Source organism: Leptodactylus fuscus, chromosome 4 (genome assembly GCF_031893055.1).
Source record: "Leptodactylus fuscus isolate aLepFus1 chromosome 4, aLepFus1.hap2, whole genome shotgun sequence".
Lineage (NCBI taxonomy): Eukaryota > Metazoa > Chordata > Amphibia > Anura > Leptodactylidae > Leptodactylus > Leptodactylus fuscus.
Genome location: NC_134268.1, coordinates 26,684,409 through 26,709,168, shown reverse-complemented (window position 1 = coordinate 26,709,168; position 24,760 = coordinate 26,684,409). Strand labels below are relative to the sequence as shown.

Here is a 24,760-nt window from a genome sequence, read left to right as displayed (position 1 = left end):
CAAGAATATTAGAAGGCGGATATTACACTATAACAATGACAAATTCCTCAGGTGTCAGTATGAAGCGGCCATTGTGTTATAGACAGTTACCAGGGTGAGAAGTGATATAAATAGAGAGGAAAGCGAGAGTGAAGCATTCTGCCCGCAGAGTAAGACGTAGACCTGTCATCTCCAAGAACCTCCAAGTCTGGTCACTGATATAGCATCACAGCCAGGTAAGGAGATAAGAACATGAAGTGACGGCGAAGACTATATACAGAGAGAAATAATTATATATATATATATATATATATATATATATATATATACACAACTATAAATTGATATTAGAGTGATTGATAATTACAGATAGAAGAGACAGTAGACAGACATAGTTGGTTTTTTTTGTATTCTTTAAGGAGGGATATTTGGTTTATTTTTGTAGAATATTAAGAAGACCTTGATTAATATCTTAAGAATATGGCAGTATTCTACATTTGTAAGCAGTTTACATGTGTAAAAAAAACGTCACTGAAGTCAATGGGAGTCTTATTTTTACACGTGTATTCTTTACACATGTATTTTGCCAAAATGAGCGCACGTTTACTCAGTGTGAATGGACCCTTACACTACAGGCATTTGTCCAAGTAATAACTCTTCCAGGTTTGTGGGGATTTCTTGTGATATAGTTTTGCAATATAGAAGAATTCTTTATCCTCTATTACTGGATATATTTAATTGATCATGTAATGTTGGGAATACATGGCTTTCCCCTCCTTCGATAAGTGAGACATTAAGTTTTATTGTATCTGTATCGATCTACTTGATGAATGCAGACCATAAAGTTTCAGCAAAAATCTTGGTGGTCAACATTTGTTTGCTTCTGAGGTTTCATGGAGATAAGAATAACTTTCTGAATCTGGTTGTGGCCTCATGAGATTTGGTCAAGGCCTGTGTATCTGGGAAATTCTTTGGCTTTGGAAAGCAATCTAATAGTTGGGCTAAACTTCTTTATTGTGGTTCTAAAGCAAGAGTTAATTTATAAGAAGAACCATCCCCTATTTGTTCGAAGGGGAACCAGATAGATCCCCTCTGTTGTTTGCCTCAATGATTGAACCTATTGCATAGAACCTTCCAGAGAGGGGAGATCTTTCCAGGTTAGAGTTGGGGCTCTGAAAGACAGTGTTAGGAACCTGATGCAATAATAATCACTGTAAGTCTTGGGTAACTAGAATCCCCAGGCACCGAGGTAAAAACAGACCTGAATATACTACGCTCTCCTAATTGGAGCGGGACCAGGCCCCAGAGTTCTTCGTCAGAGCTCCTGATGGTGGAGTTGGACTTAGTAAAATCTGGGACCTGGAAACTGCAGCGGTCCAGAGAAAGCCGCACACCCAGCGAACCCCAAGTTAAGAGGACCCAGAAAAACCCAGACACTAACCTTCAGTGGCTGAAGTTCAGGAGAGAAGATCAGCATGGAGAGAAGTCGTACAGAGTAGTCAGTAAGCTGGTTCAGGAGAATCAAGAAGAGGTTGTCTGTAAAGAAAGCTGGGGTCATACACATACAAGGGGGCAATCAGGAGTACAAGGGACAGGAGGCAGGAGAACACTGTGGAGCTGATTCCGTGAAGAAAAGAATAACCAGCGGTGGGCCAGGGCCAGAATGAGGCCTAAATAGCCTCTGGCCCACCGTTGACACCCCCCCCCCCCCCCCCGACACAGAAAACACAGGTCCCATCACTAGAGGGAGACCGGTCCCCCTGCAGAGTCAAGCAAAGGTTCCAGCCCTCCACCATGAAGGACCGGAAGTGCCATTCCGGCCCTGGACACAGAGTGGGCTGGGAAAAGCGGCACAGCGGAGGCCTCGGTCCGCCCTGACAGACAGGCTGCTGTTATATTCAGAATATGTCTTAAATAGAGATGAGCGAACACTATTCGGATCAGCCGATCCGAACAGCACGCACCCATAGAAATGAATGGAAGCACCTGTGACGCCGGCCGGCCGCCGGCAAAGTCCGCGTCACAGGTGCTTCCATTCATTTCTATGGGTGCGTGCTGTTCGGATCGGCTGATCCGAACAGTGTTCGCTCATCTCTAGTCTTAATCTTTCTAGAGAATATTCTGGGGTCTATCAAAAAGATTATAGGCATTGTTAAGACGCACAATGAATATTCTGGGGTGGAGATTAACCTGCCCAATTCAGCCATATTGTCTCTTTCAAATTGAGGGGGCAAGCAAATGATTTAGGATTTAGCTCATGTGGATAGAATAAAATATTGTGAAATATGCATCACTCCTGTGGCTTAATCTCAAGATTTTGAGATACAATGAAATATTTGAACCAATACACAGAGGGATAGAAATAAAATCAAGGTATAATCTAGTCTTCCACCATTGCTATGATTCCTATATGGTTATACGTTCTGCAAAATAGTCCATTGTGGGTCCCTTTCTTGAAGACAATAGACTCTATAGTACGAAAATCTATTTGGAATAGAAGTAGTCCTGTATATGTTTGGGGAGGTTGTGACTGGAAATGGAAAAAAAGAAATGGGTAGGAGTATTTTCTGGCTGTGCGGCTATATCACTTTGTTAGTGATTATGGTTGGAGAAAGAAGAACATGAGAGGTCAGGTCTCCGGTTTTGTATTTAAGAAATTTGGCATTTTTATGTTCCTAGGGGACAAGGTCTTTATAAAGAACAGGATTCTCATAGTACCTATGTTGCAAAGATTAGGGGATGGAACTTGTGTGCACAACAGGATCGGTTGCAGATTTTGCTGGGGCCTTTGATGACTGGTCGTCTTTTTCTATTATTGATGGTGCTTATATAGGGGGTTACTCAAGACTATGATACTGAGCTGCACTTCCTCTTCTCAGAAAATTACATTATGCCCATTGTTCACATAGTCATGCTACAGCTCAACCCCATTCGAGGCATGCATACATGGATTGGTAAGGGACTAATGGGTTTCCAGAGAAGATAAAGTTAGATTATAACCCTTCAGACTAATGCCCCACGTAACAGAAATGCATCATGATTCTTCAAACTGTCGGCACTTCCGTACGTATAATTGACATGTTGCAATTTCCAAAATTGCATCGGTTTTGGAAATCGCAGCTTATCCGCTGAGCGTATCTTTCTGCAATGTGTGGATGGGATTTTTCAGTGACTGTAAAACTGCGGCCAAACTGCGGCGTTTACATCAAGTGGGGCCCCGACCTTACTGATGTTTTTTGGAATGATGCTGAACATGTATTTAGCCTCTAAATGATGAATTATATTACATGTAATGCTGACGGTTTCCCATTTGTTTTATCTGCAGCCCGGCTAGGGGCAGGCACTCACTGCTGCCACCATGTTTCTGTGGGTAATTCTCCTCCTTTGTGCATCCATTCATATCACATGTAAGTAACTTTAAGTACTCCAGAATACATTAATGTTACTTTTTGTGTTTTTGAAAAAAACAGAATCGCTCCATTTTACAAAGCTGGTCGTGCATATTATTAATTTCTTAAGTTAAAGCATTGTCAGCAGGATCTTGTATTCATAAGGATATGTATATGCTGCCCTATGCATTGGTGGGGAATAATGGGATTCTTAAAGGGGTTATGTGGAGAGACAAAACTTTTCACGGTACACTCACTGCTCTGGATAAACATGTTCATACAGATTAGGGGACCCCAACACCCGATCATTAGATTTTCAGAGCACAGCGGTGGGATGGTAGTATCCCACCACTCCAACTCTGACTCCAACTACACTGTACTATGGAAAAGCAACAGCAGGAATGGCTGAACACCGAAACTTCCAGCTTCCTGCTACATTCTGCAAGTCTAATAATCAGACACAAGGGGGCCCTATTTGTGTAAGAATGGCTGAACAGTGCACTATTAAAGCTGTTCTTTCTCTATATAACCCCTTTAACTACAATATATGTGTCCAGGTTACTTTTACATCACTCTGAACAGCCAAATGGCACAAAAGGCCTATATGGCTACTAGCATTACAGCCCTATAACTAGAATGCAGATGTATCCTTCCTTGCTTTTCCTCCAGCCTACACATGTCCAGATTTGTGTGTTACAAATAGATTTTCAAAACAACATGATATTGCAATATTGTGTCACGAGATACCTATCCTGTATGTGTCCCTATGTGGTCACTCAGTGGTTGGTTTGTGAATTGCAGCCTGGGCTTTTGCTTATTTGCCGGTATAATGTATTGAAATCTTTTCATTTAAAAATTGTAGTCCTTAACCAAATTTGAGCTTAGTTAAGGTGGGCACATCTATATGGAGCAATTACATACAATAGCATATTCACATGACAGATCCAACTTGAGCTTTGTGCAGGATCTGATGCAGGGGCGTAATTACCAGGGTAGCAGCGGTAATTACGGTAGGGCCCGGAAAATTAGGAGCCCAGCGACAGCCGCTACCACTACATTTTTTTTTTTAATAGGCTGTTACCGGCTGGAGTTACTTCAGCCTGTAATGGGCCCCATTTGCTTACTGATCCTGGCAGGGGCTGAGATCGGTAAGTGACGCTGCGGGCCCCACAAGCACTATTATATATACTTTTCAGATCCCCAAGTATAATGATCAGAGGCCCAAGAAAGGTAAGGAAACATAAAAAACACTGTTACTTATCTCTCCGGGAAGGCTTCGGGCCTATTTGTGTGACGTCCCTGATGTCACATGACCGGGGCCTGCGTATCCCCCCTTGGTCTCTGATTATTATACTCTGTGGTCTGAAAATAATTATTCATAGGTGTCCACAGTGAGGCATTATGGGTCATAATACTGTGTGCAGGGGCCATTATGGGCCATAATACTGTGTGCAGAGGCCATTATGGGCCATAATACTGTGTACAGGGGCCACTATGGGGCATAATACTGTGTGCAGGGGCTACTATAGAGTATAATACTGTGTGCAGGGGCCACTATGTGGCATAATACTGTGTGCAGGAGCCACTATGGGTCATAATACTGTGTGCAGGGGCCACTATGGGGCATAATACTGTGAGCAGGGGCCACTATGGGTCATAATACTGTGTGCAGGGGCCACTATGGGGAATAATACTGTGTGCAGGAGCCACTATGGGTCATAATACTGTGTGCAGGGGCCACTATGGGGCATAATACTGTGAGCAGGGGCCACTATGGGTCATAATACTGTGTGCAGGGGCCATTATGGGGCATAATACTGTGTGCAGGGGCCACTATGGAGGATAATATTGTGTGCAGGGGCCATTATGGGGGATAATACTGTGTGCAGGGGCCACTGTGGGGCATAATACTGTGAGTAGGGGCCACTATGGGTCATAATACTGTGTGCAGGGGCCACTATGGGGATAATACTGTGTGCAGGGGCCACTATGGGTCATAATACTGTGTGCAGGGACCACTATGGGACATAATACTGTGTGCAGGGGCCACTATGAGGCATAATACTGTGTGTAGGGGCCACTATGGGGCATAATACTTTGTGCAGGGGCCACTATGGGGCATAATAATGTACGCAGGAATGCAGGGGGAGGCGTTTTGTTGGTCGGGGTCTTCAGCGTCGGTCAGGACCTATGTCAAAAGTTCGCCACGGAGCCCCGCGATTCCTAGTTACGCCACTGACCTGATGCCATATCCATTTTCCCTAGACCCCCTTTAAAGGGGCTCTATCAGCAAAATCCTGCAGATAGAGCCCTACATATGCGTGCATAGCCTTTAAAAAGGCTATTCAGGCACTGTAAAAGTTAAATTAAACTACCCCCCGTTTTAAAATAATAACTTAAAAAAGAATGTTCTCTACTTACGGAACGTGCACCCTGGGCGGGCATTCAGGGTGCGCCGTCTTCTTCTTCCCCGCCTCTTCTTCCTCTGACGTCTTTGGGTGCCGTCCTCCTCCGGCGCTTGCTCGCGGACACTGATAAAAAAAAAAAAAAATAGCCCGGGCGCATGCGCAGTAGCACGCGGCTTCTACTACGGCTACTGCGCATGTGCCCGGGCTATTTTTTTTTTATCAGTGTCCGTGAGCAAGCGCCGGAGGAGGACGGGACCCGAAGACGTCAGAGGAAGAAGAGGCGGGGAAGAAGATGAAGACGCACCCAGAATGCCCGCCCAGGGTGCACGTTCCGTAAGCAGAGAACATTCTTTTTTAAGTTATTATTTTAAAACGGGGGGGGGGGGGGGGGGGGTAGTTTAATTTAACTTTTACAGTGCCTGAATAGCCTTTTTAAAGGCTATGCACGCATATGTAGGGCTCTATCTGCAGGATTTTGCTGATAGAGCCCCTTTAATTACACACTATACAAAAATTCCATCGCCCCCTTGCTGACTATGAGAAAGAAAATATTTATTGACTTTTGTTATAGCGTTACCGCTGAATTTCACCACCAATAATTGCATAAAATTGTGAAAACATAAAAAGTCGATCTCTTTCCAGGTCAGAGTGATAAAAAAAAAAGGAAAACATGTTGGCCCGCTTTTCAACTTTTTTCCATATTATTGACTTCTTTTTGCAGATGGTCAGATCTACATAAACAATTTTTATCCTTATTACGGTGGTGTGAATGGAGGAACAAGAATTACAATCCGAGGTCAAGGTGGGTATATTGTATACTTTACTAATTATATTAACCATATCGAGAAAATTTAGGCACGTTGTGGAAATGCAGCATTTTTTGTTGCAGATTTTGCTGTGGTTTTTTGAGCCAAAGTCAGGAGTGGATTTAACAGAAGTGAAATGTCTAAGAGCGTCCTTTATATTTTCCATTCCTTTTCAAGCTACTCCTGACTTCGCTCAAAAAAAGGCAGCAAAATCTACAACGAGAAATGCTGCATTTCCACAATGTGGGTCTTTAATAGAGATGAGCGAACAGCGTATGGTCGAGTACATGTTCGATCGGATATCAGGCTGTTCGAGATGTTCGATTCGACTCAAACACCAGGTGGCAAACTCACTAAAAATTTGATTCCCCTCCCACCTCCCCTGACTCTTTTTTTGCACCAATAATTGCGCAGGGGAGGTGGGACAGGAACTATGATAACGGAGGCATAGACAAAAAATCGGAAAAAGTAATTGGCTGGCTAATTCAGGTGACCTCCAATTTATACGAATGGTGGATTTAATATCCGGGTCATGTGAGACTGTGAACTATGTGACTGTGAGAGAGGGACAGATGTACTGGCAGGGATAGCTAGGGATTACCTTTATTTAGGGGGGAATGTCACTCACACAGCTCTTTGGGGCTCTATCTGGTCAGGATCCCTGTCAGCTTGCGATATGTGGGAGCTGACTTTTTCCCATAGGAATGCATAGGAATGCATTGACCAGCGTTGATTGGCCAAATGCCATACAAAGTACAGCATTCGGCCAATCAACGCTGGTTCTGCCGGAGGCTCGTCTGTGAGGAGGTGGAGTCTAATATCGGACCAGAATGGGGACTGCTGTGGACCAATCTTAGACTCCGCCTCCTCTAGCAGAACCAGCGTTGATTGTCTGAATGCTGTACTCTGTATGGCATTTGGCCAATTAATGCTGGTCAATGCATTCCTATGCCGAGTTGTAGCAGTGCTGGCCGTGCGCTCATCACTGCTACACCGGAGATGAAGCAGAGCTGAGTGTGCACTGAACCCTGCTGCACACTCAGCACTGCTGAGATGCAGCAGAGCTGAGTGTGCAGCAGGGTTCAGCGCATCTCTGATGCAGCAGAGCTGAGTGTGCAGCAGGGTTCACATCTCCAGTGTAGCAGTGCTGGCCGTGTGCTCAGCTCGGTTGCATCTCTGGTGTAGCCAAGCTGAGTGCACGGCCAGCACTGCTACATCACAGCATAGGAATGCATTGACCAGCGTTGATTGGCTGAATTCCATACAGAGTACAGCATTTGGCCAATCAACGCTGGTTCTGCTGAGGAGGCGGAGTCTAAGATTGGTCCACAGCAGTCTCCATTGTGGTCTGATATTAGACTCCGCCTCCTCACAGACGAGCCTCTGGCAGAACCAGCGTTGATTGGCCAAATGCTGTTCTCTGTATGGTATTCGGCCAATCAACGCTGGTCAATGCATTCCTATGAGAAAAAGTCAGCTCCCGCATATCTCAAGCAGACAGAGATCCCGACATAATACAATGACTTGGGCATGTTAGATGCCCCCAGGCATGCTTCCCCTGCTGTCCCAGTTGCATTCCAGAGGTGTTGGCATCATTTCCTGGGGTGTCATAGTGGACTTGGTGACCCTCCTGAGTCGAATAGTGGTTTCCCCCTAAACGAGTATTTATTCCCCATAGGTGTTCAATCGAACAGTCGAGTATTGAGCGACTACTCGAATCGAACTTTGAACATTTCGCTGTTCGCTCATCTCTAGTCTTTAACCTTTCAGGTCCTCAGGCACATGCGGTGTAATACACTGCTAGAAAGCCGACAGTGCACTGAATTCAGTACACTATCGGCTTTCCCGTTATGTGCCCCTGGAGAAGAGCTATCGGTGTCCTTACCAAAGCTCTTCAGTGTCAGAAGGGCATCTCTGACAGTCTGTGAGGAACGCCCCTCCTGACAGAAGAGTCCATAGCAGTGTACTGTCAGAGGAGACGTTCTTTAACGCCCAGCCATGATGCTGAATGTGGAGAGGAATGCCCTCTTCCCTAGTCTATGAACAAGTACTGTCAGGGAGGGGGGCATTACTCACTGCTCAGCATCATCGTTGGGCGGTAATGAACGCTCCTTCACAGTACAGCGCTATGGACTCTACTGTCAGGAGGGGTGTTTCTCACAGACTGTCAGAAACGCCCTTCTGACACTGAAGAGCTACAGTACCGGCACCAATAGCTCTTCACCAGGGGCACATAATGGGAAAGCCGATAGTGTGCAGAATTCAGCGGTATATAAAACCACAGGTGCCTGAGGACCTGAAAGGTCCTCTTTAAGGAGTTTTTCCACCATAGCATTTTATTGCTAGTTAATAGACAGTAAGCTGAATGCTGAGACCTCTAAGACTAGGGGCCTGTTCTTGGGAAGGGTGGGGAGAATTCTGGGATGCGTTTTGTGAAATAGTTAGACTTTGCTTCTAAATACTAATCCCTCACCGGCCTAGTCAGTTGTCACCAACATTAGAACCACTTCAAGAAGTAATGACCAGATGGTTTTCCTGTAGCCAAGTAGAGATGTCTGTATGGAGGATAAAGTCTGGATACCAGGTAGATCACTTAGACAAGATTTAGATTTTAGAAGTGGCCCAAAGCAAAACTAGTTTAGTGACACTATGAGTGACATAGTGTTACACACCATATATACAGGTCTCGATCTGTTGGATCTCATCAGCACAGCGTAGGGAAATTCCCCAGAAACTCCCAGTGGAGTGAAAACAGCTTGTAAGTCTCCATACACCTGCAAAGGTGGCCTGAATAGGCACTCTCCTTAAGGAGTTCTGTTAGTCCCTGATCCTGGTCTATAGTCTCTCAATTAGCCAAACTAATTTCCCTACGCTGTGCTGATGAGATCCAACCAGATCGAAACAGCGCTGTTCACAGCAAAAAGTATATATTACGATTTGTAGGGTCGCCTCTCTGATTATCTTCCTCCACTCTTTTAGGTTTTGCAGGCTCTAAGCAATCCAATTATGGAGATGGAAGTAACTATGTGGGGAACAGCGTCCAGATGGTTTCCTCAACCCTTTCAATCCCGTGTGATGTAGAGCAAGATTTCAGTGATACACAGATCACCTGCACCACCAGGTACGCCACCTCTTAAACTACAATAATATTTGCTTTAACGAAAATGACATTTTGTATCTTATGACTGGTGAATGTATCCAAAACTCCCATTACTTAGTGTTACCACCCAAATTTGTGTGAGCCTGTGCCTCGCAATAAGTGCAGGTAAGGAGGGGGTGACATTGGGATTCAGACAACAAATAATTGCAAAGATGTGCAGCAATAGGGACAGGCTCTGACACCGACTGCTTTATTATAAATTTTTCTTCGCTGACAACAATGATAGAAGCCAGTGGTATAGGGCTGTGGGGTAATCCTGTATCTGACTCAAGAGGGTTCTCTCCCATTTTCTAGCTTCACCTCAAACACACACTGTTGGACCAACTCATAAGAAATTTCTTCTGCAATTTCTTCCCAACTTTTCAAATCTTCCAATTCTACATCATTACTCAGTCCCCTACCTATTAAGGTAGTTCTTTCAGCTTCTGGTTGACTGTCAGTATCAGGGGGCCCAGATTCTAGGCAACCAGTTCGCCCATGTACTGTACCCATCCCTATTGCTCACCTGTAAGTCACTAAATGTTACTGCACTGTATTCACCTAAGTGTTCTGTGCAGCCCAGACCTGTTATCTTACAAAATACAGTCACTGTATAATGATGATATCGGTATGCCTGAGTTGGCGATCCACTTGGATATGTTTGTGCCCCTGTGCTGAATCCCTAGCCAGGCCTCAGCATCTATAATTTCCTTTACCCCATCGGTAGACATCACTATCTGCCATGTGGGCCTTATCTTGCTATGCAGCTGAAGTCTTCAGCATAGGACCCCCCCCACCCCCACCCACCCCTGAATGGCCAGCTGCTCTTTGTACTGGCACAACCACTTACCCTCTGAGTTCAGAGTTTCCCATTCTTCACATAATTGAGGATGTTTGCTCTATATCCATTCTCTCAAAACAGCAACCAGTTGGTCTTGATGTTGGTGACTTTGCCACTTCGTGCTAGATTCCTCTACAAGGCTCACGTCTGTTGGTCTGGGGTCTTGTTATCTTCTTTTTCTTCGTCTGTGGGCCCCCTAGGGTCCTCTACAGGTTTGCAGGACTAGTCGGTATTGTGGCTTGAAGGTGAGCTTGCTAAGGTGGTTCACCTTCCTTGCTCAAGAGCACCTAGATTGGCCATGTGTAGATGGACAAACAAGTTTTTGTTAGTCAACTGGAGAAACTCACTTTGAGTCAGAATTCTGGCAATTTTTTTCAGTTACCACCCAAATTACAACCAGCTGCTCCAACTTGAATGATCTGTAGCTATTTTGGTTCTTCTCAATCTCCTGCAGTGTTTGGCTAGTGTAAGTCATCACTTGTTCCGGACCCTTCTGTATCTCTGTCAGCAGAGCCGCTGGTCCCTCCAAGCTTCTGTCTTTCTGTGGCATGATGGGTTTTGTGAAGTCAGAGTATGCCTGAATGGTGGCAGTGGTCAACAACTTCTTTAGCTCCCTAAGGCCTGATTGGCTTCATTATTCCAGGAGACTGCGCTTTACATTATTTACCCATGGGAGGACCCAGCAAACAAAGCATATAGGGGTGCAGTCACCTTAATGAATCTCCGTTGATAGCGGATGTGTCCCAGGAAGGAACTGCAGTCCATGCTGTTTCTGGACATAGATTACTGCCTGACTTGGTCTTTCGTTCAGCACTACATAGCCTGGATACTCAATAGTCTCTTGGAAGAGATAGCTTTAATGTGTGCACCTTCAGTCAGGTCAGAACCCTGGGCAACCTTTCCAAGTCTTTTAAGGGGAATGAGAAAGTCTTGGCAGATGAGTAGCCACTCCTGAACACCTCTATCCATCGCTCCACAAATATATAGACAAAGTGGCCAAGGAGTTGTTCAGCCCAAAGAGTACAACACTGTTAGGGTGACAAAAGTGGACGTCTTCCAGTCCTTTTATGCCATTTTTATTTCCTAGTGTTCACTAGCTAAGTAGAAAGCAGAGAGGTACTGGGCCTCTTGCAAGCAGCAAACTCGCAAACAGCAGTGCTGTGAGTTGTGCACTTCTGGGTCCTGGTAGTTCTGTCACTTTACTTCCTGTCTCAGTCAGCTTAGCTTGTACATGGTAGCCTGCATTGGCAAGATGGAGCATCGTCTTTGCACTTTAACATGATCAATGCTTTGGGCTAAATACATTCTGGGTTCCCTTTCTACTTTTTGGATCACTGCAGAACACCTCCCTGCTTTTGCCTTGCTGCTCCTGGACTGACCATCCCACCCAGTGGCATAACTAAAGTCTTGTGGGCCCTGGTGCAATTTTTTTCCGGGCCCCCTACCTCATTCCTATGAGTATGACTTCTTTTTTCATTTTACACCACCTGGACCCCCATTTCTGAGTTTGCAATTTATCCTGGACAACGCCTTTAAAGAGAACCTTTCACCTTTGCATCCGCCTACCTGTCAGTAAAGAGCTTAATAACATATCAGGCATAAAAACCAACAGCATTGATTACTTGAGAATGATGGGGACTAGAGAAAACATTCCAGTGGATCAGCACCAGTTAACAGATTCTAAGAACTGGAGTTGGTAGAGGTCCTCTTTAAACCATCTGTATGTTAGTTGGGTGGTAGATCTTCTTTAATCTTCTTGAGAGAGGCTATAGATTGAAAAAATAAAAAATAAAAAATTATTTTCTTGTGTTGCAGACCCATGCCGGAAAATAGTTACATGGTGAAACTGAGTGTGGATGATGTTCCTCTGAACTACTGGTATTGGTTCTCTGTATGTAACTTGTTACTAATTTTGGCTCCAACATTGAGTCTATTTATCCACCTCTGCACCACACACATTTTTGAGCTTTTTTTGTATGTGCTATAATATGTTCAAGATTCAATATTCGTTTCGAGTAGCCCCTCAATATTCGACTACTTGAATCGAATATCGAACCCCATTATAGTCTATGGGGGGAAAATGCTCGTTTCAGGGGTAGGCAACGTTCGATCAAATTATACTTACCAAATCCACGAGTGAGGGTCGGGCTGGATCCTCCGAGCAGTCTTCTCCGTGCAGCGTCCCCACGGCGTCTTCCGACTCTGAATTCACTCTGCCAGGCATCGGGCCTGGGTAGAGCCGACTGCGCATGCCCGCACTACAAGCAGACATGCGCAGTCGGCTCTGCCCAGGCCCGATGCCTGGCAGAGTGAATGAAGAGCCGGAAGACGCCGCGGGGACGCTGCACGGAGAAGACTTCTAAAGGTAGGAGAAGAACCAGCGTTGATTGGCCGACTGTATAGCATTCGGCCAATCAATGCTGGTTCTGCATCGAACTTTTCCATTCGAATAGCGAGTGGTACTAGATCGAGTACGAGTATTTCGAATACTGTAGTATTCGATCAAATACTACTTGCTCATCTCTAATAATAAGGGTTATAATACTTTTTTTGTTCAGGTTATTCAAATGATTTTAGCAGCTTATTTCCAGTGACACATAGGGCTTTATTTTTATGTTCTTTTTTATCTTAGCATATATATAGGTAGGAATATGGAAAAATAAAAAGAGGTGAATGGGAGCTACAGACATAGCATATTTAGTTACTCTGTTTCTGAAATTGTAGAACTATGGAAACAGCGTAGCTCATCTCAGTGCCATGCGTTTTCCATGGCTCTCTGGTTGTCGGAATTTGTGGGCGGTTCTGTGGCGGTGGCTAGATAAAAATCTTCTTCACAATTAAAAAATTATTTTACACTGAATTATGTTTTATTTGGTCGTTAAATAACTTTCTGAATATTATATTTTTTAAAAAATAATACATCATATATTTTGCATAGATAAATGTATCTTAATATAATCTCATTTCAGGCCTACACGTACTACACCCCATCCATTACCAGTATAGGACCGATTTCTGGGACTCCAGGTATTTATGGCTGTAATCAAGTGTTAGAATTTTTATATAATTCTGGAGTCACTCCTGATTTTTGACAAATCTCAACTAAGGTTAAAAGCTTCGTGAAAATTGCCTAAGGGAAGGTTCACACTACCATGGTTATATCCTATTACTCTCATCTGTCATAGAATAGGAGCAACATACTTTAACCCCTTAAACACAATTTTTAGTCACATGATATTGTTTGTGAGACAAAATTGTGCAAGACATCCGCTTTTCATACTGTTTTATACCTCTGTTATGTGCATTTAGCCTTATTGGTGCAGTGAGAGTGCCCTATTGGGCGTTTGTTCTTCTGGTCCATTGGAGGACTAGAAGAATGAACAAATGGGCTTCTGAAATTGCGGACACCAATGGAGCCCAAGGGACCACATCAATGGGGTCCATCTGGTGTCCCTTGGATGTCTGTTCATTTTAAGTGAAATTAAGTCAGGCTTGGAGGTCCTAACGGAGACTATGACATAGGTGTGAACTCAACCCAATGTAAAAAAACATGGACGTACCTACACAACTTTTTCTTCCAATAGAACAGTTAGGATAAGTTCATACAAAGTTTTTGGGATCGGAACCTGAGGCGGAGGCCGCCTCAGGTTCTGATCTAAAAGCTGGGTCGCTGTGACTGAAAGCCATTGCACTGCACCGGCATCCAGCCGCGCACTCCGCTCAAGATTAGGTCCAATGAATGGGCTTAGTCTGGAGGAGGGAGCGTCTTCAGGCCGAATCGCGAGGTGACTCGGACTGAAGAATGAACATCTTGCTTCTTTTTTCCGGGAGCTGGAAGAAACGGCTCCTGGAAAAAGCTCCTGAGTGGCTCCCAATCATTTCAATGGGAGCTGTCTTTTTGGTCAGGGTTTTGAGGTGACTAGTCATTCTATCAAGTCCATTGGGCTCGTATTATAATTAGAGATGAGCGAGTAGTGTTCAATCAAGTAGGTGTTTGATCGAATACTACGGTATTTGAAATACTCGTACTCGATCGAACACTACTAGCTGTTCGAAGTTTAATGTTCAATGCAGAACCAGCGTTGATTGGCAGAATGCTATACATTCTGACAATCAACGCTGGTTCTTCTCTTACCTTTCCGAAGTCTTCTCCGCTCTGCATCCCCGCGTCTTCTTCCAGGTGTAATTCACTCTGCCTACACTCTGCCTTGGCATCCGGCCTAGGCAGATCTGACTGCGCATGCGCATGCACAGTCAGCTCTGCCTAGGCCGGATGCCAAGGCAGAGTGTATTCCACCCGGAAGACGCAGCGGGGGCGTTGCGCCGGGAGAAGACTTCAAGCAGAATCCAGCCCGACCCTCACTCGTGGACTTGGTAAGTATGATTTTATTGAATGTTGCCTACCCCTGAAACAAGCATTTTCCCCCATAGACTATAATGGGGTTCGAAATCCATTCGAACAGCTGGACAGTGTGCGGCTGTTTGAATTGGATTTCAAACCTCGGACACTTTAGTGTTGGCTCATCTCTAATTATAATGGATAAGAGCAATGAACTATAATAACCATAGTGTGAGTCCACCCTAAGACCTAAGTGTCATAAATGGTAAATTTTGCCCCTTTTAAAACTTTGGAGCCACAGCAATCCTAATTCTAACTTCAGTCTGTCCAAACCATTCAGTATTGTAGATTTATTGGTTTTATTGAAAACAAATATCTCCTCAGATTGTATTGGGGATCCATTACATGACTGCATCTTCTGTCCTTCATTTTTCAGGTTCTCTGATCACAATCAAAGGCAAAATCTTTACTGACGCCTATGGCAGTGATACTTATCTGACAACTAATAGAAATAACGCTCAGATTCTCAGGCAAGTCATTAACGGATTGATGTAATTTGCAAAATGAATGTACAATTAGAAGAGTCTGACAACAGTTTGGCCGCCTTAAACAGCACTGACAGTATAGGGGTGGAGCAGGGGAAAGTGTCATTTCATGTTTTTAAATGCATAATGAAAGGAGATATAAACATATTTGTATCACAGATTATTAGGACTCTTGCAAACTTTAAACTTCTCCTTACTAATGCTCTAACTGAGTATTGCCAAGGAGAATTCATGTTCAGCTGTTATGTTAGAATCCAGAGACATAACTTGAAGCTTCTGGATTAGGGTTGAGAGATCGTGTTCGGAAAAGATCGGATTCCGATCGGCAATCGAGAAAATTTCACGATCGCGATCGGAATTCCGAACACAATCTTTTTAGGTGGGATCGAGATCAGTAATTATTTCCCACAATGCTTTGCTACTGGCCAAGCATTGTGGGAAAAGCTAACAATGTTAGCCTTCACACCGAATATACGCTCCGCTCATTCTGAGCGGAGTGTATACTCAGTGTGAAGGCTTCGCTGCAGTTCCATAGGAATGAATGTAAGTAGCCAACACACAGCCTTAACCCCCTGCATGCCGGCTGCATCCATTCATTCTAATGGGAGACTAGCTAACATCTCTAGTAGCTACTTACCTGCAGAGATGGCTGGTCCGGTGCCCGGTGTTCTCGTTCTTCTTCGCTTCGCTGCCCCCGCCTCCCAGGTTAGTGTTAAAGAGCTAGGAAGAAGGTGGGGCTTGTGGCGGAGGAGAATGTGGGCGGGTACAGGGCGGGGAGACGTAACGTCTCCCCATCCAGTACCCGCCCACACTTTCCTAACCCGCCCACACTCTCCTAACCTGGGGGCAGGGGGTAGCGAGGCAAAGAAGAAGGAGAACACCGGACACCGGACCAGCCATCTCTGCAGGTAAGTGGACACCAGAGGGGACTAAGTAGCCAGAGAATTAAAAAAAAAAAAAAATCCTCAGGCTACTTAATGATTTAAAAAAATTAAAGCGTTCAATTGTTAGATTCCATGCTGTAAAGTGAATAGGATTGTTTTTAAAATCCGATCTCCAATTAGTAAAAAAAATCCTACTGACTTGCATTGGGATCGGAATTGGGATCGAGATCGGGTTTGAATGAAAAATGATCGGAAATCGGATTTCAAAATCGATCCTGAAAAGTCAAGATCAGCTCAACCCTATTCTGGACCCATTGCTAAATCTGTAATTCCCCAACTTACCAGGTACTATCTACAGTATATCTAATGGTGTCTTCTTATGCTGTAGAGAGAACTTTGGGCTCCTTTAGGCTCCAGGGCGATTGCTACCTCTGCACCCCCTATAGCTACATCTCTGTAACAGTCACATGCAGAGGCAGACGTCTCAGACAAGTTCTGCTCATCTTGCCCTGGCCTACATAAAGGTATAGAGTTACCTTTGGCGGCAACACGGTGGCTCAGTGATTAGCACTGTAGCCTTGCAGCGCTGGAGTCCTGGATTTGAATCCCACTAGGAACAACATCTGCAAGGAGTTTGTATGTTCTCCCTGTGTTTGCGTGGATTTCCTCCCATTTAACAAAGACATACTGATAGATCTTATCACTGACAGCTCAACTCCCTCCACATGTAATAGTTATCCATAGCCAGTGTGTGCAGGACGTGAATAAGGATTTTCCTAAGCAACGCTCAATTACAGCATTAAAGGAAAACTTCACAGGCAGCTCTATGATAAACATTTAAAAATTCCCTATCCATATATACAGAATATAATTGTATCCCCTTCCAGTCGCTAGACTGTAGGGACTGTAAAGTGCTGCGGTTTATGCCCCATGCCATCAAATCATTAAGATACAAAGTAGCTCTATAACATCATTTCACTGTTTCGGCTCTATTACATGAAATGGATTTTTTAGTTCTGATTTTGTCACATTTCACAGGGTTTTCGCCGGAGGAAAGACGTGTGACCTGCTTGTACCTAATTCTGATACTCTGTAAGTCATTTGCAAGAATACAATTACTTTATAAGATTTACAATTTAAAAGAAAATTATTTTTATATTTTATTTGCGCTTATTGACAGTCACTATAACGCTTCTACTAATTTAATACACTAGGTGGCGCTAGCTACACACATGTAATTATATTGTACATTCAGTTTATAGATTAGATTACAATAATCTAATCTCCATTTTTAGGTATGGGATGCAGATGGACAATATGTACAGTAACACAGGCTCCATGATCTGCCGCAATACAGGGACATATGTCGGTAAGCTGGATATTCTCATGTAGATTCCTGTGATGTCTAAATCAGTTTGTTTTAGTCCCAAAATAAATGCAGGACCGCACTATTACCCTGTGGATCTACCTGGTTACTGCAGCCTTTAGTTAGTGAATCATCCCACATGGAGGTGTAACTAGGGGTTCATCATGTGGGGATTTGAGATGTTCTATCTGAAAAATGAAGCTCTGACCACTATAAAGGTATGTTAGGAAAGTCATTGGCAGATGTTGCACCATATAGGAAAAAATACATTTTGTTCAAGGATGGAGATTCACTTTAAGTCCTAAAAAAACCTTTAGGTTATATGATGTCTTACCATGAGGTGCCATGTTAATTTTATTGCTTGTTTTTCTATAGGACATCTGAATATCAGTTTCATCGTGGACAGTAATGGAAGGTAAGTACCTAGATACATGTCCAATAACACATGTAAAGAAAATAGTAACAATATGATCAACTAGGAAAAACATAGAGCTATTGTTATACTATATACACACAGATATGTGCATGCACGGGTCAGTGAGATATAGTCACATATGGCACATGGATTGTATTTGTGTGCCATCTGTTTCCTCTACAGTCCCATACATCAATGAATGAGCCCAAGTTGCAAAATGGTTAGAAAAACAGGGCCGGTTTTAGAAAAATGTGGCCCTGGTCAAAAAGTACTAGTGCTGACCCAAAAATATTGTGCTTTCACTGCACACCGCTTGCCAATGTGTTCGGTAGTCCGTTCGTTGGGTAATGTACAGTAACGGCGTCCATTAACGGACACTATCAGAACGGATATCTAGCGGTAGTTGGAAGTTGAAATGAGGAGTTTTTTTGTAGAAAAATGGTTGGAATTTCTAAATGTTTCACATGATATTTTTGTTGAACTCTTTGAACCTCAAAGTCTGCTGCTTTGTACAGTATGTATATTTGCCAGTTTTTGTGGATAAGATTTCCTCATCAGACATGTTCCTTATTGAAACTAGTGCTGAGGTAAAATGGAGCAGTTTCCCCTGCTGCAACGTTATTGGTTTCTATGGGCAACTTCTCCAGTTTGGCCTACCTCCTGTATGTATACCTCACATAGCTGGGCTCAGACGCCATGTTGTCCTCATGAGAATCTCCTAGTGTAAATACTGTGCTAATATAAATATGGCTTCTTTTTCTGTTCCAGGAGTTTACCAGACGTGACCACATATTTTGTTTCTTCCCTGAATAAAATTGCCATGTACCAGACGTATGCAGGTAACAAATTTGATATGACATATATATATATATATATATATATATATATATATATGTATTGTAAGCCGATGGCCGGCCAGGTAATGAAGGGGGTATACATCTCACCCAGACTACTAAGGTGGGTGAGATGAGAAAACTCCAGAAAGAACCTTTCTCAGCAATTAATTCTGTCTGCTGAGGGTTATTTCAGAGTTCCAGTTACTGGGATGGATTTTTAGGAATGGCAGGTAGAATTGGCAGTGGGACCTGTCATTCCACCCCCCTCCAGTCCACACTTTGGGGATGTTCTGCCAGATCCAGCATCAGACTCTTGGCAGAACTTGGCTGGAGAGGCAAACATTGAGGTCGTATTTTTTGGAGCTGTGACCTGAATGATTCTACTGGCTTTTGATTTCTGTTATTCTAGGTGAGGTAACCTATTCTATGTTTAGTTAGTGCCTAGCTGGGCAGGGATTTATTTTTGTATTGTTTCCTTTTTTTTGCTCCACTACCTTTTTGAGTGAAAATAAACTCTACCTTTGTTTTGGACTAAAGAATCTGGACCCTGAATATATATATATATATATATATATATATATATATATATATATATATATATATATATATATATATACACACACACACATATACATATATATATATATATATATAATATATTTTATCCATGAGGTATGCCGGATCTATAAAATGTCTAAAGTACTTTATTTAGGCTCCATTCAGATCACTTTTTTTTTTTTTTTTACTTTTTTTTAAAGCTGTCACACATAGGAATTTTAATTTGTCGAGCAGAAAATTTCTGCTTCAGGAATTTCAAGCACATTTTTTATTCTTGTCAAAAACCAATAAGGATTTTGAAGCTGAATTTGGAAAGAGTGCCTCTGTATTCTGCCTTTTATTGAGAAGGGCCAAATTCCAAATTCCATGAGAGGATTTTGACGAATTGGGTGACAAATTCTGCATTCAATTCTGCACCGATGGAAAAGGTCTATTTTCCACTCCTATTCATTTCAATGGGAGTTTTCAAGCAGTATCAACCACTGTCTCCCATTGAAATAAATGAGAGGCAGATTTCAGGTTGAATTTTATGTTGATTCTGCCTCAAATTCAGCATGAAATTTCTACGTAAAAAACCTTGTGGATACAAAAAACAGATGGAAAACACAAACTGTCCTGCTATTGAACTCGTTCCTCACGCCGTGCCCGTAATTACTCCGGCATCTCAGAAACTCACTTGGATGCCATATAATTAACTTGTTGTTGGCGTTGATAATCCGTCTACTCTGGTGTTTCGGCAGCTGTCATGCTGGCCTGCCGCTGAACTTTTTCTTTGCACCGTGCCTGTGATTTTGCCGGCATCTCAGCAGCTCATTGGGACACCATATAATGAGTGTGTTGTTGGCATCGATGATCCCCCTTCAGGATAAGTCTGTGACTTCTGGCTACCTTCATAGCTCTCGTTGGTTTAGAATTTTGCGATAAATTAGATTTTCTTTTTCCAGGCATGTTAAAATTGGCAAACTGCCAATTTGGATTAAAGGTGTTTGCCCATGTCAGTGTGTCAGCACTGCCTAGAGCAGAGCCGATAATATGCAAATGCATGTACACAATCCACTGAGGAGTAGCTGAGTGTTTACACACAACGATAATAGACAAGGCTCTATCAGAACCTGAGATAAGCTCCTGCAAGAGCAGTTTAATATAGTATGTGAACATAAATTCATAACAGTTGTGAAGCCATGTTATTTGTTATTTAAGGGAGCATTCACACTGCGTAACGTCCCGCGAGATTTGGCACATGTACGCCGCGTGACCCTTTGCGTGCCGTACACGCTCCCATTCATTTCAATGGGAGCGGGGAGCGTATGCGCCGCGCTAGTTTGCGGCCGTGCATTTATTCACAGCCACAAACTAGCGCGGCGCATACGCTCCCCCCTCCCATTGAAATGAATGGGAGCGTGTACGGCACGCAAAGGGTCACGCGGCGTACACGTGCCAAATCTCGCGGGACGTTACGCCGTGTGAATGCTCCCTAAAAGTAGCCTATGTTTTAATCGAGGTTACAAACTATCTATGTGCCAAACTTCATCTAACTCCATTCAGCCGTTTTTGAGTGATCGAGAAACAAACATTCAAACATCCAAACTTTCACATAAGATATATACTGTATATATATATATATATATATATATATTTTTTTTTTTATTTTATTTTTTTTGGGTTTTTTTTCTATGGCTGTTTGCAATGGACATGTTAACATGTACTGCATAGACACTAGGGGCTAGCCCCAAACATGTAGAACAAGCTGTGTGAAGTGTAAATGGCCTTACACATCTGATAAACTTATCCCATTATATTCATGTCTTGCATGCTGTTCCTTTTCTAGAGATTACTGGGATTTTTCCATCCACTGGCAGTGTAAAAGGTGGTACAATAATCACAATATCTGGACGGTACTTTGATAAAACAAACGCTCCTGCTAGAGTCCTTATAGGAGGTGAGTGACTATTGTGTCTTTATTATTACAGGACTATCGTGCTCATTCCAGGCTACTTTCAGTAATAGAAACCAATTTGCTTGTTGACAGTTTCCATGTAAAAACGGCCATGTCCATCCATGTAATCCATGGGCGGGACTTATTCTCATGGTAGTGAATAATAGCCATGCATTAGCCATTTTTGAAACAGCCGTCACATGGCCATTACTGTTGTGTGAATGTATCAGGACTAGAGATGTTAGCGAGTAGTATTCGATCGAGTAGGTATTCGATCGAATACTACGGTATTCGAAATACTCATACTCGATCAAGTACCACTCGCTATTCGAATAGAAAAGTTTGATGCAGAACCAGCATTGATTGGCCGAATGCTATACAGTCGGCCAATCAACGCTGGTTCTTCTCCTACCTTTAGAAGTCTTCTCCGTGCAGCGTCCCTGCGGTGTCTTCCGGCTCTGAATTCACTCTGCTAGGCGTCGGGCCTGGACAGAGCCGACTGTGCATGCCCGCGCTACAAGAAAATGGCCGCTTTGACTGTAAGCGGCCATTTTCTTGTAGTGCGGGCATGCGCAGTCGGCTCTGCCCAGGCCCGATGCCTGGCAGAGTGAATTCAGAGCTGGAAGATGCCGCAGGGACGCTGCATGGAGAAGACTTCTCGGAGGATCCAGCCCGACCCTCACTCGTGGACTTGGTAAGTATAATTTGATCGAACGTTGCCTACCCTTGAAACGAGTATTTTCCCCCCATAGACTATAATAGGATTCCATATTTGATTCGAGTAGTCGAATATTGGGCGGCTACTCAAAACGAATATCGAACCTCGAACATTTTACTGTTCGCTCATCTCTAATCAGGACAGGTTTTTTTTGACATTGGTGAAAAATGGGCCATCAAAAACACACCCATATGAATAGACACATTGGGTGATGTCAATCATTCTCTGTGCGCCAGTTTTCTGGTCGCAGAGGGATGATATTGAGGCGCAGGTTTCTACAATTGTGGGTGGTACAGGACTGGGATTGAGATGGGCCAAAATACGTGTGTAGATTTCCATTCTGGGGCTGGTATGTCCAATAGATTTATGAAGAGGCCATTGCCTTGTCTTAAGGCTCCAGTTCCCTGAGCAAGTTAGGCCATTTTGTAAGACGTCAGTCTTAATAGGTTTGCTCAAATTAATTAAATGTGTTTTCGAAATACTCAATCACTGTCATGTGAATAAACCCTAAAATGAAATAAAAAATTAGTTAAAGGATATGTCTTTCTCCACGCAGACCACTGTGTTTTCTATGTAACTGACTATACTCCAAAGTCTGTGTAGTCTTATTCAGCAGTAATACAGTGTTACTTCTTAGTAACATACATCACCAGAAAATTTCCAAGCACAATAGAGGGGACAGATAGAAAATATATGAGTGCTGGTCTGACTACACAAGGTTGTTTATAGTCTGTTACCATTGAGACTCATTGATCTGTATAGGAGCTGCAGATGCTAAAAGATAAATCTGTTATGGCTGAGATGCATGGATATTACTTATACTCATATTTCTTGTGTTCCAGGTCAGGAGTGCCAAATCCTCAAATTAACTAATTCAACAATAACTTGTAAGAGTCCGCCACAGCCGCCTGTTCTGCCCTCTCTATTTCCAGGTAAGATAAGATAAGATAATCCTTTAATAGTCCCACATTGGGGAAATTTCAGGTATATACAAAGCTTAATTTCATTTATAGCAAAATTCTATTAGTTCCAGATTACAGGAATCTGCAACTTGCTCCATATTCCATGGGTTCTAAATGCATAAACCCTATGGCACTAAAACATCTGCAAAAATAGTGGACAGAAACTAATTGGACTTTTTTAAATCAAATTTTTTCATTTAATATTACTGTTATTCAGATGGCCACATTTTTGTCTTCATATTACAGCTGAAAAACCTAAAATACCCCCCCCCCCCCCCCCCGCATCCTATGCAGTTCACTGAATTTGGAGGTCACCCTGTTAATGTTCCTCTCGATTCCACAATGTATTCTTTACTATTATCAGTCCTCAAGGTTTCATAAGCTATATGGAATGGTTTCTTAGCTAGACAACCCCTTAAGTAATATTATACTCACTTTTAGGAAGCCGAGGACTGAAGATGGAGCGGTGGAACGTTAGTTTGTCACCGGACAATGCTCTAAACTTGAATGAGAACTCCACAGGCTATGCTGGGTCTTCTTGGTTAGATGGTGGATCCGTATCTTGGCCTTGGGAGCCCAATGCCTTTGTCGCTCGGCTCTCTGGTTTCTTTGTGCCTCCGGAAACAGATTATTATAATTTCTATATCAAGGGAGATTATAATTATGCCCTGTACTTCAATGAGTCAGGTGACCCTACAAGAAAGGTAAACTATACAACTCTATATGGTAGCAAATAGACTGTTATGTAAAACATAACCTATAAAATACTAATGTTTAGACAGTTTTCACAAATAACATATAGTGCATAAATAATGTCACTCTAATAACCACATCAGTACCAGGCCTTACCCTGATTCAGGACTGGGCACATTTTTTTTTTTTTTTTTGGTAGAACAACAATTTAATCACCCTGTGATTCATGTTATCGAATGGAGTTACACTGCAAACCGAGGGGGCTGCTTACCATTTCCAAAAAGCCGATCAGAACACTTGATGGACTGAAAAACAGCACTGATGTGACTTGTCACTTGTTTTCTCTTACCTTCTATTTCTCTATCATAGGTGAAGATTGCCTCTGGCTACGGCACAACATCATACTACTCATATACAGATCAGAAGTCAAAGACTTTTTACCTCCAGGAGGGAAAGCTGTAAGTCATCTTATAGACTTATACCATTACGTTGGGAGAACTAATTTTGCGCAGTTTTATCACTTTACTATTACTAGAATGTTACTATTACTAAATAGATACACAGTATTGCTGGCCGCAGAGAGATGTCATCAAACTCATCTCTAGCTAAGTGTAAAGGGGTTTTTTTGTCACTTATTTCATTCAGGGACACAACACAGACCTGGACATTAAGTGGCTGACACTAGGAATAATAAAAGATGTCAACTCTGCGTCTAGGCTATACCCCCCCCCCCCCCCCCTAGAAACTATGATACCCAGTTGTAACCTAATATCCTGACTCAGGATTTCTTGCCTTACATTCCCATTGTGCTGTTCCATCTGTGCCTTCTTTGTTTCACAGTGACTGCTTGTCATTTTCAGTTTATCCCGTTCCCCTTCAGGCTGGCCTCCACCCCCTGGGTATTTACCAAAGTGATTGCATTTCTCATGGCTATCCTCTGCTCTAA

General features: G+C 43.0%; 1 protein-coding gene across 1 annotated transcript in view; it reads left to right on the top strand.

The window, feature by feature from the left end:
* Nucleotides 1-3,337: 3,337 nt before the first annotated feature.
* Nucleotides 3,338-24,760, top strand: part of LOC142200098 (fibrocystin-L-like) — a 134,758-nt gene continuing 113,335 nt past the window's right edge. Inside the window, exons 1-15 of the mRNA XM_075270162.1 lie at nt 3,338-3,386; nt 6,498-6,578; nt 9,562-9,703; nt 12,378-12,446; nt 13,143-13,152; nt 13,532-13,589; nt 15,338-15,431; nt 17,369-17,422; nt 17,626-17,699; nt 18,072-18,111; nt 18,880-18,950; nt 21,334-21,444; nt 23,002-23,091; nt 23,563-23,825; nt 24,184-24,272. Coding sequence (XP_075126263.1) covers nt 3,338-3,386; nt 6,498-6,578; nt 9,562-9,703; nt 12,378-12,446; nt 13,143-13,152; nt 13,532-13,589; nt 15,338-15,431; nt 17,369-17,422; nt 17,626-17,699; nt 18,072-18,111; nt 18,880-18,950; nt 21,334-21,444; nt 23,002-23,091; nt 23,563-23,825; nt 24,184-24,272 — 1,295 coding nt within the window. The remainder of the gene's footprint in view (nt 3,387-6,497; nt 6,579-9,561; nt 9,704-12,377; nt 12,447-13,142; nt 13,153-13,531; nt 13,590-15,337; nt 15,432-17,368; nt 17,423-17,625; nt 17,700-18,071; nt 18,112-18,879; nt 18,951-21,333; nt 21,445-23,001; nt 23,092-23,562; nt 23,826-24,183; nt 24,273-24,760) is intronic.